The sequence below is a fragment of the Cryptotermes secundus genome, unplaced genomic scaffold (assembly GCF_002891405.2).
Source record: "Cryptotermes secundus unplaced genomic scaffold, Csec_1.0 scaffold816, whole genome shotgun sequence".
In the NCBI taxonomy this organism is placed as follows: Eukaryota; Metazoa; Arthropoda; class Insecta; order Blattodea; family Kalotermitidae; genus Cryptotermes; species Cryptotermes secundus.
Window position 1 is genome coordinate 480823 of NW_019724601.1, and position 17647 is coordinate 498469.

The 17647-nt window shown below is 42.9% G+C and overlaps 1 protein-coding gene across 4 annotated transcripts in view; it reads right to left on the minus strand.

Annotated features, from left to right (window-relative positions):
- LOC111862442 (tyrosine-protein phosphatase Lar) overlaps positions 1-17647 on the minus strand; it is an 805060-nt gene that overhangs the window by 381655 nt on the left and 405758 nt on the right. For all 4 annotated transcript variants that reach the window (XM_023847834.2, XM_023847833.2, XM_033750665.1 and 1 more), the window contains one exon: positions 11090-11189. In XM_023847834.2, the coding sequence (XP_023703602.1) occupies positions 11090-11162 (73 nt within the window). In that variant the 5' untranslated portion in view covers positions 11163-11189. The remainder of the gene's footprint in view (positions 1-11089; positions 11190-17647) is intronic.

The following is a 17647-nucleotide window of genomic DNA, read 5'->3' on the forward strand; positions in this document are numbered from 1 at the left end:
GAATGAAATATAACCAACTGCAGCTGTACTTGTGTTTGCACTGTATGCATTGTGTGTACTGTGTCCTTTATTGTTTGTGGAGTTTTGTGTTTTGTGCTTTTTTTTTTACTATGGTGTGATATTGTGTGTGATGTGTGTTGTTTGTGTTGCGTCTTACTGTAGTATCGCTGACACCGGCTAAAAACCCATTTGCAGTTAAAATAAATAATACTACGTGGCCCGTAGTCCGCAAGCGAAATATATCGACGGAGCGACCGCCGCTTGTCGGCGAAGTTAGTGCCAACTTTAGCGGATAGAAGGTGTTGCGTGGTCAGCGCAACGAATCCCCACGGCCGTTAATCTCGTCTTTCTAGACCGGAGCCGCCATTTCCTTTAAATAGCACTCAATCGTCCTCACGAGGCTGAGTGGACACCGTTCCAGACCCACTATTTCTCAGAAAATCTGGTGGCGCCGGGAATCGAACCCGAGACCTCAAGAATAAATAATAATAATAAACTGTCAGAGCCGTTTTCAAGAAATTCGTCATTTTTTGCTCAGGGGCCCATTGGAAGGGCCCGTATTTCTGAAACTTGAGAGCACATATTTAACGCAGTCCGAACTAATACGGATCAAGTCCTTAATACCGGATATGAATAAAATACCGTTCAGGCGTTAGCGAGAACATATGTACATGCATACAGGGTGTCAAACAGAGAAACCTCATAACAAAACCCGCTTTTGCTTTTCATGGGAGCTTAAAGCGAGTAAATCCGTCGACGTGTCGCAGTCGATTTTCTTCACCAACCCAGCGCTTCATCATACCATGTATCTGAGAAAGTGAAGAGGGGAGAGGCTTCACCTCAGAAGTTCGATTCAAAACGGTAAGCAGAAGCAATGTTTCTCGACAGAAGGGTCCTTCACTTCTCTTTCAAAACTCGCTACAGAAATGCATTTCCAGAGATTTCTCAATGATACTCTTTCCTTGTCTGTCGACTGCTTCTCTCTGGTGATGTCACACTGCGAAACAGTCGCCTGTCGCTAACAGACAGACGGACGGACAGCCTCCTTACAACAGTATTCAAGCGGCGGCACTAGACACCGGCAAAGTTGAGAGCAGCACAATCGCCCTCCCTCGGGAAACAGAACACTGGCATTCAACCAAAACACGATTCCCCTGCGCAGAGGATTCTGATAGTGAGCAGAGTTACTCTGAGCATTCTAATGAAATAACAGAACATTTAAGTTCTAACAACCTTCAAGACACATGCCACACCAATGCCACATTACGGTAAGGAATCGTGGAAGAACGGCAAAACTGAATGGTTTATTAGGACCGTTACAGTTCACACTTTCGAGAGTTTGGACTGTTTTCTTCAAGTTATGTTCCAGAAACCCGCTTAAATTACTACTCCCACAGACATAACTAATCTATTGTACTTAAACAAAACAAACTCCGTGGCCTGTAGGTCGCAAGCGAACTATACCGACCGAGCGAACGCCGCTTGTCGGCGAAGTTAGTGCCAACTATTGCGGATAGAGGATGTCGCGTGGTCAGCGCAACGGATCCCCACAGCCCCCATTATATAGGAGGCTGGGTGGATCCCAGAGGCGGTCTGGACAACGTGAAGAAAAGAAAATTCTAGACCCTACCGGGACTTGAACTCCGACCACTAGGTCGTCCAGCCTGTAGCCAGTCGATATACCGACTACGCTAACCCGGCTTCCAGGGTACAGCCTTTACGACGGCAAAAAGGAACGAAGACATTAAGAGATAACAATAAATTCCACAAATAATAAAATTCCGAAAGGAAAGAAAGCCAATGACGATGATGGCTTTATGGCCAAGAATCGAACTAAGTACTTTCATGTCATCATGTGCTATCAGCGTTAAGGTCTATCTGCACGGTTCTACCATATGCTCACTTTAGGAAAATTTCTGTTGTGAAGTTGGTACCATCGCCATGACGTTACCTGGGAGTCCTGTTAGAAAGGTCCTGCATATTTCATGTTCCCGTCTAAGTGGTGGGGCACAGCGTGCGGCGGGATAGCAGCTATTTCCTACCTCCCAGTGAACCTACGAGTACAGTTCGAAACCCAAAAGATTCGATTTATCGAACTAAAATATTAATCGACTCTGACACATACCGTCAATCAATTCATAGTCTAACATTAATGAACACGTAATGGGAATAGATGCCAGGATCTTTCATAATTGACTACCCAGAAAATCAATTCCATGGTGATTTGAATAAAATATCACCGCAAGATTTGTTAATGGGCGAAATATGTAACTGCTGAAAGCATGACGCAAAGCGATGCTAAAGGCTTCCGACGAATGCATTACTGGAGTTCTGGACTTTTTCCATCGTCCGGTATTCTAAAGACTAGAAAACATGGCGTTTCGGAAACGGGTCCAGTTTCCGAAACGTCGTGTTTTCTAGTCTCTAGAATACCGGATGATGGTGCAAGAAGTTTCATCGCCATATTGTCGCGTATCGGGCGTATATCGCGACAAATAACTTCTCGACGTATTTGATGTAGCGAATTTTATTTCACATTCGCTCTTACAATCACCCAAATTACAGATTTACGATTATTGCTATCTGCAGTATCACAATGAGTACACTCCAAATGCCAGAATACAACTGACTGGCTGACTCTACGTCTCGACTCGGCGGCTGTCACAGTACAACTCAGTACAACTGACTGTGAATAGCCTTCGCTGCTCCTTATGTAACCTCGATCGGACAATACGGCCACGTAATAGGCACCCTTGTTGCCTGGCGCTGTGTTGCTATGTAACGCTAGCGGAGGTAACCGCTGTTAATACCGTAACGTCGCCGCTGTTGACTCGCGTTGCCTAGCGACCGCGATATCCCTCGGTGACGTCACCGCGGAGGGGAGTGGCGGGGCGGGAACTCGCCTATTACCGTAGTAACGCGAGCGTTACGTTACCGCCACGTACCGCTGGGGAGGTAGGGGTCGACATGTCACAATATGTTTGCTCATGGGAGAATCGGAAGCCGGGGGGGGGGCACTTTCAGCCCTTTCCCCCGGACAAAATAAACAAGAATCGAAGAAGAGCTGCAAAAAAAAAAAAAGGCAAATATTAATAATAAAATTTTGATGTATTTAAGAAAAATTAATCTTATATCCTTAGCATTATAGATTGGTAAAAATAGTCTCAAATGGCATACAAGCAAGCTCAGACGTGAAGTTTTTGTTAGCCCCCGTAGGTCAACGGGTTGCCCCCCCTTCCAAACATCCTACTGGCGCCCAAACACAATAAAACCGCGCGAAAAAATCTTAAGGCGTCTAATTAACTCTCAGTAACAAGCCAAGCTCCGAATTAGAGATAAAGCCCTTACCGTGAACACCGAAGATATTGTAGCATGTAGACCCGATGCTAAGTACTGACTCCGCAAACAACGCTCGTTGCTAGGCAACAGATTACTAACATGAGCCAATGGACTAGCTACAAAGGAGCGTTCTCTGCGCGATCCCCTCCGATGGCTGCGAACGCAACAATGGATACAGCAACGTATTACCCCCGAGGAAACAGCCCCGGTACCCACTGGATAGGAGACTTTGTGGGCCACAGAGAAAGACCGTGCCGGGAATCGAACACGATACCTCTGCCGTCGATCCCATGGCCTAGTAGATATATCGTCTGGCATACCATGAAGGAGCAAGTAACACTGCGCGTTTTAACAGTGTCAATGCCGTCACGTGATACTGCAAAAACGCTGACGTACCACGCATCTAAACACTATGGCTTCTCGTTAAGCCTCTATAACAGCCCGAGGCTGAATGCTTACGCTCCCACTGATCCAGTGTGCGTATTGTGAACTTACGGCGCACCAATGGCTAACTGCATCCAAATGAAATTAGCTTATATTTTAAGTTGGTTACTTTAACACGCTGTCAGTATCCAGACTGGGGCACGCGGTAGCGTAGCTGGATGAGACACTATGCTACAAACCGGAAAGTCTCATGTTCGATTCCCGATTAAGTCATTGGGTTCTTCAACTGACCTAAAACTTCCAGCCGCACTACGACCTTCTACGAATCGCAGGGCTATGGTAGAGGTACTGAACCACGCCTCCATACGGGCTAGGAACGAGTATGTCCCTCCGAAACATTAATAACCATTAACCAGAGTACACAGTACCGTAACAGAGAACACACCCCCTCGCAGTCGTGAAAATCTCAAATTCCAAAACTTTTCACGTGTCCCTTTTTTCTAACCAATTCACAGAGTTTATATAAAACGATTTTCATATTGTAACGTGGATGGCCAGAGTGTTGCTAAGAAACGGGTCGGTGGACAAGCGTCAACAATAGATTGTTTTCTATGGTGTCCGCGCGGCGACAGTTGCTATGCAAACACGTTCCAACAATAGTCTGTTTTCTGTGGGGTCCGTGAAAGGAATTATCTCAACGCGCTACGATTCAATTATGAGTTCTGAATAGGAGACAGCCACGGGAATTTCGACAACCTGTGAAGAGTTAAAGTGTGGATAGAAGACTCCATTCATGTATAATAGTTGGAGTGTGTGATTCAGTGAGAGTGTTATAGTTCCTGTGTTTTAGTTGTGGTACCAGGAGAGGTCCAGTGTGTAGGCAACTCAGCAATAGCGTTGTATTTAACTGTGATTAAAAGTGACTGTATCCGATGCGTTAATAAATCCAATCATTTGAATTAGAACCCGTCATTATCGTCACGAGTACCACCGTACACGTGACAATAATGTGTTTCACACATACACCGTGCTAACCACTCTCAAACGATTGCATACCATAACTCCACACATTCATTATCCCAGTGATCCTTAACAAGAGCAAAGCACAGCTTTCATAAATCCACCGTCCCAACCAGTTACTAATGACTGCGCAACAAGATGGTCATACTGTGACATGACGCCTGAAAACCGGAATAGCGGAGTCGGAGTAGGCGTTCACTGCTAGGCAACGACCCGGTAAACAAGTTCCTGCTGCAACGAATGAGGTATTGTTGGGATAACGATGGAAACGGTGTTTTCTGTTGGGTCCGCTACCAGGATCCGAAGCCAGCTAAGAGAATAACTGAGGGAGTTTCTTGAGATGGTAGCTAAAGATGACCGAGAAGAGATATCAACTGAGAGTTCAGTTGAGGCTTGAAGGTCAGGCTGTGATTTGAAGACTTAATATGTAATTACAGTGAGACCGTTATAAATCTGTTGCCAGGATACAACTAGTGAAGAGTGAGAAGACTTAGGGTGACCTAGTGATTTGTAAAATGTGGGACATTCGCGATAGCGCTATAATTAATTGTAGTTATGAGTTAGGCGTATAAGGGTAATAAGTCCAGTCATCCAATCCACACCCTGACTTAACAGTCACACCCCTGATACATGTGACAATATATTTATTATTTCAGCCAGACTTAAACGACTGTGTGACATGATTTTCCTAACAATCTCGACTCTGTGAGAGAATTTTCACATTCCAGTTTTCTAAAACGAAAGTGTTTAATGATGATAGATGTTATCATGTACCGCTTCTTATTGAGTTGTTTCCAAACAGCGAAGGAAATGTTCACTTAACCGCTATTACAGCCGGCATCTGCTGAAGTTGTCGAGACCTTACATAAAAACTGCGTGGCTTTTAGTCCGCAAGCGAACTATACCGACAGAGTGACCGTCGCTTGTTGGTGAAGTTAGTGCCAACTTTAGCGGACAGAGGGTGTCACGTGGTCAGCGCAACGGATTCCCCACCGGAGCCGCTATTTCCTTGAAATAGCTCATCAATTATCCTGACGAGGCTGAGTGTACCCGTTCCACACCTACTACTTCTCAGAATATCTGGTAGCGCCGGGAATCGAACCCGGGACCTCTGACAACTAGACCACAGAGGCGGTCATAGAGAGATCTTACATTCTTCGACTTATCTGAAAGGTGTCCACAGTTCGTATAAATGATTTACACATATCCCTCATTTATCCTGACCAATCTGCCTCTCCTGATGATACAGCGAGACTTTCACACAGCCTCCACGCAAGCGCGGCGGGCTCTCAGCCACAAAGGCGAGACAACAGGGATGCAGTTAATAACAACGTACAGAGTTTGCAATTTCATATTTTCAACTTTTCATTTCGTTCCTTCCTCGTCAGGGAATTAGAAACTTCTGCAAATTAACTTCGATTCCGTGATTACATTTCGGCCTCCGAAATTGAAACCACGCAGCAGTTGGAGGTAACTGCAGTTAATAACTACAAATTACCAGCATTCTAATTACCCCAGCGCTATTACACTATCATTTAATTTTCAGTTTACACTTTATAGTTAAAAGATAAAGCTACCCCTGTAACAGGCCGTGAAGGTCCATAGGGTTGTGAGACGTTGAGGTTCCCACATTATCTAGACAATCGGCTCACAGATGGCGGTGAGGTCAGCCTTATGCGACGGCCGCCCTTTACCCCCCAAAATATTCCAGGTACTCATTTCTGTTAGAGGCTGAGTGGACTCCAGTTTCATAGTGCGGCTGGAAGGATTAAGTCAGTTGAAATATCGAAGGACCTCATTGGGAATCGAACCCGCGACCTTCATTACTATTGTTGATTACATATGTAACCGACTCTGGTACAACCATTCGAAGATAATATCATGTGTTAGGCAGCGGTGCAGTAATATAACTCGAAGAAACATAATACAGCAATCCCTAGCCAACCTCGCTATCAGGGACTCCTTTAAAGTTGCTGTAAAGCATGTGTGCGACCTGGAGGAGGTAGCTTTGGGTATTTCTTCTAAAGAAACAAGATGAACTGTTGGCAGACCCAACTGCATTATCAGAAATACTTACTGGCTCGCAACGTTACAACGGGCAGACTGAGATTAACATTTTAAAGGATCCAACTGAGTACGTTCCTCGCCATTTTTTGCCCTGAGGAAGGAAACGGATCCAGTTTCCGAAACGCTGCGAAGATTCAGAATACCCGAAGATTGATGAATTCCAGAATGTGGATATTTCCGTGTTTAATTAACCATCATCAGAACTCTTTAGAATTGACAACTACAGAGGTTTAATATAAGATCAAAACAAATGTTTTCTACAGATGTTGATAAAATAACATATGTAATGGAAAAGTGTCCTAAGTACATTGCTTCATCGGCATTACTTTAACAAAAATTCCATTTGATAGCATCGATAACTGTGACGTAATTAATTCTACACAAAACCATGAAAACAAGACAAACGTTGGGTATAAAATCGAAGGAATTACCAATATTCAAAACTGTGCGGGGGATAAATTCACGGGGATTAGCGGCAACAGTCACACTGAGGCACACAAACACGCCAACACAAAACAGCAACACGAGGATTCTCCATTATAAATCCCCTTCGATGTCTTGATGCAGCCCGCAAAACGCTTTAACACCAACATGCAGTATTATCACACAGCGGCGTCGCTTGCATTTTACACAGAGCTCCAATATGAAAATTCTGTGGGGCTTCTTCACACAAAAAGTAGGGGAGATAAAAAAAAAGGTTCTGTGATTGGATGTTACAATCGTTAACAGAAAACAAAACCAACACAACGCTTTGAAAACGCCGCAGAACTTCCGCTCTGCTCACACCGAGCGCTCCCAGGCGATATTAACCCCTCCCCCTTTTTTAATCTCCAAGTGGTGGTTACGCAACACAATGGAATAAATTGAAAATATGTCGCCAAGCATTGTCGAATTAACAATACCTGTCTTTTATTTCCCTGCGCATCATAGCCGATATATACATTGACAGTTTGTGACTATGTATGTATTATCTGGCTATTTATGTATATCATCCTGCAGCCGCAGTATTTTTCTCGTCCTCATATAAGTAACAGCTCTACGCTAGAAATTGTACCGTCTGAATGATAAAGATGTAAATTAATTCACTGTTTTACGTGTGGAAGGAGGGAAGGAGATAAAGGTATCGAAGGAACAAATATAAGAAAAGGAGTCATGAATATACAAAAAAAAGAGAGTATTTCCCTCTGAATTTCAACACGAATTTCCGGCAATTACTCATAAACACCGCAATAAGGAAACGTCTGGCTTGCCATGGGATAAATTTAACAATCACTGAACACTTCCAGACTAAATGTCAAACGAGCAGACGCCATATCCAACATGCTTCATAGACAAGAAACGTCCAGAATAAATGGATCCATATATAACAATACGGCAAAGTAATCCAAAATCCCTGTGTTTATTTAGGCACCCTGCCTTGAACAATTTAACCTTGAGAGCAGACTGAAGTAAATGGTAACTTCAAGCCTCTGGCACTTCAACCCCGAGAAAAGCTCCCCGCCGCACGCTTCATATAGGAGAATGCGTGGACGTTCTGGACATAATACTTTTACCTTGACGGGAATCGAACCCTGATCACTCGGTCGTCCAGAGAGTAGCCTACTCAGTATATAGGCAGAGCTATGACGGCCTAAATTAATAATACTAATAGTTTACAACATTCTGAGAAGTATTCAGAGAAAACCGCGAAGAGGATCAAGTGGTAGGATGTGATGCTGTGTATTCTGACAAACGCTAACCACCATTTCGGAGGAAATTGTTGCTTCCATCTTCACGGCCGAAGAGTGACCAATGAAGGGAATCAGAATAAGAGCTTTGGTTCTCTGTTTACTGCACAATTCGAAACTGAATTTCTGCTGGTCTACACGGCGTCACACAGTATTCTTTATAAAGTTACAGCTATAAGTATTTTTTATTGCCAGTGGGGTGGGACTAAGTCCCTTGTACTGCGGCCACTTCTGGCCTATTGTACCAGCCCCAGATGATAGGTGAGGGTGATTGTGGAGCAATTGGTGGAATGAAGATTGGCAGGGGAAACCGAAGTAGTCGGAGAAAACCTGCCCCAGCGCCACTCTGTCCACCACAAATCCCACTTGACCAGACCCGGGATCGAACCCGGGCCGCCGCGGTGGGAAGCCAGCGACTAACCGCTTGAGCTGTGGCGCGGCCCTTCCCGCTATAAGCAACATATCCTACACCCGTTAAAATAAAACTGGGGTCACATGGAACAGTATGGGATTGATGTAGTGTAGCACGGGACAGTATCAAGGGGAAGGCTGATATAACGAAACGTTTCAACACAAGGTCCTGGGGTAATTTGGCTGAATAAGTCGCTTTTTACACCTCATTACCTCACATCTTACGAGCGCAGGGGTAAAAGAAAAAACTACTTTCACTTTATCGACATTCTATTAACTTCTGCCGTCGATTTGAAGGGATAAGTTCTGCGACGTTTTCGAAAGTTAAACATTATATATAAGCCTAAGAGTATAAAATGTATAAAAACATGGGTGAATATAGTAACAGAATTCGTATTAAAAAAGCATTAAGAAAGGCAAACAACCATACTTGTATTATGAATAGAAATCTTTGCATATTCGTAACAGAATATTTCAATCGTACGCTATACAGAAGAGGAATATCGTGAAAACGTATGTAGATTCTATCACAAAGTATACATATTCTGTATAAAACTACACGTTTTTTTCCTGAATTGATGACAGACGGCATCTTATCGCCTCTTTCGATTATGCAGATAACACAACTTGCGTGCTTAACACATTTTAATTATCATAACTACAAGTATCAGTCTAAAACTTTATAAACTAATATATATATATATACACACACACACAAAGCACGAACAACCATACATATCTAGGAATTAAAAAAAAAAAGAATTTTTAATCTCCTGGTATCTACAAATTTATTCTTATACAGAATGACCGAAGAATTACGTATTTATGCACTTACTTAGGTATATTCTAGAGAACTTACATGAGTTCCATCGCGGTGAGCAGAACCATTAATCTGTACCATTTTTTTGCACAACGCGGTGTAGGGTAATAAAACCCGCCCTGTTTCGTGGCATATCTAACGGTATTCTGTATGTCAAGGTATCAGGCAGGTTTAGCAACCAACGCTATGCATCACCACTAATAATAAGAATCTGTTTATCTTTTCCCGGAAGAACACATATCAAATTAAGCTATACCGTCTTCGACGAAAATGGTAACTATTTTCATTTTTTAAACAACTTCCGATTAAAATTACAGGGGAAGGTTCTTAAATATGGGAGAATAAAGTTAAGTTTTCACTTGAACACAAAAGAAAAGTTCACATACAGCACGCCATTTATAAATTAATCAACATCACATACAACAGCGTTGCTCCCAGGGTGGCCAACTTCGCTGGAAAAAACACCAGAGCACGGAGAACTCAGCATTGCGCTGTACCCGGATGTCTGTCCAATTTTATTGCGTCATCATCGTTTAATGTTTTATGCTGATTGCTGTAATGATTTGAAATTTCAAATTTAACTGGCCACCACAACGTAAAGTAGCAAATTTGTAGGATGTCTGTTAAGTACGCAGAAATATATGATACAGCCTGCGTACACACAGAGAGACCTCAGTTTATCATTCGTCTGCATACTTTACCTGTATGTACACTGGCAACGTCACAAAGTTCACAATTGTGAATCGTTGCAGAGACAATTTCTACAAAGAAATAAAATTAAAACTGTGATAATTTGGGATGTTACGATGTGTAGATATTGCTCATGCTTCGTAGGAACACGCTGAATGCATCTTCAAGGATACAGAAAAAATATATACCGGCCAACCGTTATGATCTTGCCAGTTTACTGCTCAATGAAATTGATGATGATGATGAAATTTTGCTATGCCGAATTTAGGGATCAGAGTAAACCAAATGAATTTAAAGAGTATATTAGCGGTTATGCGAAAACTTCAGCCGTTTCTTAGTAATTTAATGCTTGAATCATGCCGATATGTTTACAAGTTTTTTGAATGATGGCTTTTATAATCCCGGCATTCATTTTCGATGACCCTGTATAACAGACCAGCACATGTAAGGACTGAACCTCAACTTATGTGACGTCTTGAGATATGTACCACCTTATAACATGTCGTAATAAAGAAGAAGATTATAACATAACTCGAAGATGTGTGATTTTATTTTCAATAGTTGGCCACCCTAAGAATTCAGTAAAAAATATAATGTAAATATGAAATATATGTTTTCTCAAGGAACTTACCTTCGGCTGCGATTTCAGAGCATAACACGAACAAGACCAGGATAACGGTAAGGCTGTACAGCGGTAGATGCATGGCGTCCCTCTTCCGACTAGCCCCCACCTACATCAGGGACAACAACCGAAACAAAAATGATAGGGGAGAAGAATAAATACAATATTTTTTACACTTTTTTCTACCTTCACCGGCGACTCTGCTTACGAGACGATATCACCTGATGCTGGAAAAAGACACCACTGACACGCTTTCCTTTTAAATTGCCGTGAATCGATGCCAGATGCAACCTATACAGGTTGGGAAAAAAACACTTTGGAGTGTGGGGGTTGAGGCCCACGGGAAATACAAGCATGAATTCTCCTAGCTGTGGTTAAAGTAATATTTTGGGGAGGTTAAACTGTGCAGGAGGAATGGGCGGTGGTTTTAAAATTTCCAGGGCACACTGTAGAAACAAAGATTCACAAAAGACACTCGTCGAAGAAGAAATCCCAGTGGATAGACGAAGAAAACACTTTGATATAGGTTTTCAGCACTGACACATCACTTTTAAACCACTCAAAAAATTTAATTTTCTTTTGAATCAAAGGAAAAATAAAACGGTTGAAAAGAGAACTATTTGTTGATGTTGTTTTCTTGTAACAACATTACCGGAGAGAACATTAACTTGAGAAAGATGTAACTAAAAGAAAAAAAAAAAGGTTCACTTTTATTTCCAGCGACGTAATGTGTTATAAGAGACATAAAATTGCTCCCAGGCAGATGTCTGTCTAATAACCAATAATCTAAGTGATTACAACATAAGTCGATTATTAAACTTCTCTTGTCACGGGTGTATATGTAAAACAATATTAATTAGTTTCCTTAGTTTAGGCCAGCTTCATAAAACTATAGGAAAAATCGTTCGTGGATCAAGAAATATTTGCTCTGTAACTGTCTTCCTCGTGCATATTGCATCTGTCTTCTTCCTGTCATTCCAACAGTAATTACTGCGGTCTGGATTTATAAACATTCCAAAATTATACCGATCACAAGATCATTTTATGCTCAAAAATAGGAAAGCAGCACACGTGACTGTTCCATGTCTTCAATCGAAGCAACAATACGTTCAAATAACATTTAACGCTGTGAGTAATTAACAAGTGAATTAATTGAAAATAAATTATCAAGACAGTGTCATTTAGAAAATGAATATGACGACAGAGATATAATGATGTGTAACATGAATGTCAGTGGCGTGTCCTCATTTCACATCGAAACATTTCGAAACAACAAAATGAATACATCTAACCACTAACAAAAGCATGGTGACTGTTCCCTTGGAGACTTCGTAAAGAGTCTTCGTTTTCAAAGAGTCTTTTCACATCACAATTTTCAAAAAAGAATTTTTTAGACAGTAGAACAAACAATCCATCACACTTTATCACTGAACACATGCGACGAATAAATATATTTAAGATGAAAAATTTGTAACATGATTGATGAGAGGTCAAATAACTTCTTATACCCCATGAAGGCAGTACTATTAAATTTTTAAGGAAAAAAATATGGTCTTTAAGTTTAGAATGTTTGGTTTTAAAATGACACAGCTCTTGAATACACAACTGGCTTTTTATAACAGTCACTTGCCTATGGACACAGTTCAATTTAGGTATTAAAAATTAACTTTTCGTTTAATGTTTCCGTAATCGAATGTCTTTAGCCGCGAAACGTCACTTTAGAGTACGTATACAAAACTGGAAAAATTTCCACTGGATGTTTCTGCAAACGAACTGCGAGTGTTTCAGTGGGGCTACTGTCACTAGACGCCGTTTCCACGCAGCCGGATAATCACACACAAGGAACATAAAACCGTTTAGAAGATAAGTTACGCCGATTAACACTAAAACAGAACATAAAACTTGTTTTCGTGTCTACCTAACGCTAAACACAAGAGGCCGCAACGAAAACTACGCGGCTACGCAGGACACAACGGGGTTTCAGTCACCACCACCTGTCCGGTGGGCATCCCCCTCCAGCCTAGCGCACACTAACGGCAACTCTGAACCCCGACGCCCGCACAGTACAACTACCGCAGGTTGTGCTCTCGACGCCGACGCCCGCCTGCCAGCCTTCCTTCCATCGACACTAGGAGAGACCTCTGCCGGTAGAAAGGAAGAACTGGTCGACAGGTGCTATCAGGTAATACGGGGGAACGCAGTCATGCATCGCGGCAAAAAAGGTAAGATGGAGTGAGACGCGAGGAACTGGATATTGTTAGCCAGGCTTCGAGTCCTGTTTCGCCCTGTCGCGAATGTCTTCTTATATTCCTGTTGCTCCCACTTGCAGCACAGGGCATCCGTGAAAAGTTTCGTAATCCTATACACAGTTTGTAGCACTGTGTGGACGGAGGAATAGCCCATCGAAAGGCAGGTACCTAACACACAAACAGACATCATTGCCTTGAGTGGGACTCGAACCCATGATCCCAGTGTTCGAGCGGACGAAGACATTTCATGCCGTAGACCGGGCGGCCACTGTGATGGGCTCTCGTCAGTGTACCGCCAAGTATTTCCTCGGAAAACCGGCGAGAAAATTTAATGGACAAACTTACATTACACAAGAACGCTAACAAACAACTAGAAAGCGTGAAGGTATCCGTGTAACAGGCCGTGGAGGTCCCTAGAGTTGTGAGACGTCGAGGCTACCACATTTTCTAGACAATCGGCTCAGAGATGGCGGTGAGGAGGTCAGCATTACGCACCGGCCGTCCTTTACCTGCATGAAGATTCCTCGTACTCATTTCTGTTACACGCTGAGTCGACCCCAGGGCCATAGTGCGGCTGGAAGGATTAGGTCGATTGAATAATCCAATGACCTCATCGGGAATCGAACATGCGACTATCCGGTTTGTAGTATACAGCGTCAACCAACAATGCCACCGTGTGCACAACATTTTCTATGATTATGTGTGGAAGTGGAAACTGGGTTCTGAACAGATCCGAAAGGAGAACTGAAAGAACTGAGATGCGTTTAAGGCATCTTCTCTGCACTTACACTTAGTCTTGTACGCAATACGGCAATTCGCAAGGCACTTCAAATACTGTATCCTCTTCAGAAGAAAGAAAGACTACAACATAATGTTAAGAACGGACTCTTCTAGACTGCCCCAAAAGTTTACAATTACCAACCAGGCGGAAGAAGACATGTTGGACGACCGAGAAGAAGATGGGAAGACAGTCTTAAAGATTGAAGAAACTAATTAAAACCTATCTTGAAGTGGTGATGATGATGATGATGACGACGACGACCACTTATATTTAAGCGTCCTTCTTTCACATGCGAGCTACATGACTTGTCCACCTCACCCTCGTTAATTTGATCATATTGATTACGAGTATACCGGCGAGCAGTACCACTCACAGAATAAGTTCAGAAAGATAATGAGGGTATCGAGGTTACCACCTCAGAACAACACCTCACCAGTCATCAATGTGCACTGTGAGGTGTTAAAAAAATTTGGGGGTAGTATCATCATTTGAGTCATGGTGATTCATTGCTTGACTTATTCTTCAACCCGACTACACGGTGTTACATCTCACAAGTCAGAAAACTTCATAATCATTGCTGTGAGAACCCCTGGTTTTATTCATGGGATGTTATTTTCTTCACAGGATGGGAACAAAAATTACCGTATAGGAGATCTGGTTGAACATGAGGTAATTTTCTTCTGTAAGGTTGCCTACTCAAGCTATGACGTTCCCTCAGAGATGTTTCAGAGAGATAACAGATGAGCGTTCCCAGGTCCAGAGCCTTAGCTGCTTTCTTTTCTCCTCTCGAACAAATGCATCCTAGTTTCGTCTGTTTGTATTACGTACTAAAAGAAAGTTTGCTGCTTAATTAGACCTGCCAGGCCGTCTTCCCTCCGTCTGTCTGTCCCAACTGTGATCTCAGAACTTCCACATTACCCCCACTTGACTTCCAAAACTTTGCAACAATTTGTTTTTTTATTTTGTTATACAGAAGACATAAACTGCAGGGCTGATGAAATATTCTCCACAAGTTCGGTCTATCTCAAGCTAAGCGAAGAGCCTACTAGTTAAATCTCATAGTATTCTCTGTCCAGAAAATATTCTAGGTTACGTCATACCCTGAACAGGCTACGTTACGGAAGAAAAAAATCTCGCGTGTTCAACGAAGTCTCCGCTATGGCGCTTCTGGTTGACATCGGGTGTTACTGATGTAAGGACATACGTCACCGCCGTACCCCCAACTCAAAATCGATATTTCACAGTTTATATGAGAGTTAAGGTTCTCCCCGCGATGGCTGTCTTTTGGGATATCCCGCCGTGTAGTTTGGTAGACGTCAATTCCAAGATGACCGAAATATGAAAGGTATAAAAAGGTAAAGCTCTATCTGTAACAAGCCGTGAAGGCCCTTAGGGTTGTGAGGCGTAGAGGTTCCTCGGCTCACAGACGGCGGTGAGGTTGTCAGCCTTATGTGCTGGCCGCCCTTTACCCCCAGGAAGATTCCTGGTACTCATTTCTGTCAGAGGCTCATTCGACTGCAGGGCCATAGTGCAGCTGGAAGCATTAGGTGAACTGAGAAATCCAATGACCTCATTTGGGAATCGAACCCGTGACCTTCCGGCTTGTAGTATAGGAAATCAACCAAACTTTCCAAACTACGTGTGGAATACACATCTAATTTCGCGGTGAATTTATAGTGTCATATGACGAAATACCGAAACCGTCCGTCCGTCCGTCCATCCGTCCATGGTTCTAACGCACTTTGGACCTTGGCAGCTTTTCTGTTTCCTAATCCTTTATGCAGTCATTAGGAGTCCTTGGACGGGGGATCAGCCCATCTCAAGGCCGTTACCTACACACAGAAAAACACAAACACAGAATAAACGCACACAGACATCCATGCCTCGAGTGGGATTCGAACCCATGATTCCAGTGTTCGAGCGGATGAAGACGGTTCATGCCTTAGACAGTGCGGTCACTGTGATCAGTAACACTAACTACATCCAACCAGTCTAAGTGTAACATTTAATCTCATTACTGTCAGCCCACTGTGACACGGTGGTCTTGTCGGGTAATTATGTCGCTAAGGTCAGGATGGGTGGGGCTTCTATACCGAATAATTATAAGCAGATACATCTATCATTTTTGTAGAGGGACGTTTCCTGAAATCGCCTAAGGGCAGGATGAAACTGAAGAGAGAGGAAAATGAAATGCCTTCTCAGATGTGACACCGTGAAGTCCGGTATAAGTTCGCATATATTTTGGAAGAACGTACTGTTTGTTCAGGGACAAAATAAAGCAGTGAGCATCGACAAGTGCTCATAATATTGTACCTGAGTGTCCTGTTGCATTGGTTCAGCACTGAATATAAAGCACTGCAAACGCGACGCTCCGGAGGTTCACTGAGCTACACACATGCACTAACCAACCACCACTGCATACAGAACCACTGAGCTACACATATGCACTAACAACCATTGCATACAGAACCAATGAGCTACACATATGCACTAGCCATCACTGCATACAGAACCACTGAGCTACACATACTGCACTAGCCACCACTGCATACAGAACCACTGAGCTAGACATACTGCGCTAGCCACCGCTGCATACAGAACCACTAAGCTACACATATGCACTAGCCACCACTGCATACAGAACCACTAAGCTACACATATGCACTAACAACCACTGCATACAGAACCACTGAGCTACACGTATGCACTAGCCATCACTGCATACAGAACCACTAAGCTACACATATGCACTAACAACCACTGCATACAGAACCACTGAGCTAGACATACTGCGCTAGCCACCGCTGCATACAGAACCAAAACATCCAAGAAAAATATACATGGCTGCCAACGACAACGCACAGCAAGAAAAGGAACATGAAAGACGCAAGTCTTACATACAATGAAGCATTATAACATAGCGTAGCAATTTAACGAATCATATACACCTGATTATGACACTGACCACGCAGAAAACACTCTCTCTACTGTTGAAAACGCTTGTTTACTAATCCGCTGCCTAGAAACGGGGGTCCTATTGTTGTGCGTGTACGCTTGCGCGAGTCGTGGCCTAGCAATGGGTCTATACGTCACAATATAAAGTAAGGGCAGCGTACTGCTTGCTTACTTCCTTGGACTGCTCTTTCAATCTGAAAAAGGAGGCGGTATATTCCTCCGAAATGTGGGTTAAACTTCAGCCAGACGTGACATTACATCCCAGAAGACAGCACTGTTCCTAGTCACTGCTGAAACAACCTCGAACCCAACACACTATAACTGTTTTAAAGTAGAAAGCAATCTATATTGCTTCGGAGACACAGGCCTAGCAGTAAAAAAGCCGAGATAAAACGAAGATAAAAAAATGAATTGGACCAACTGCCTGGGAAGATATATCCGGCCTTCAGGTAATAAAGGTAGCAACTTCTCACGCAACTCCTTTACGCATAATTATTTTTTAGGACTCCGGCCTTAATATGTGAATGCATTTACTTTGCGTGCTAAATGTCACGGCCTAAATAAAGAAACGAAATAAAAGTT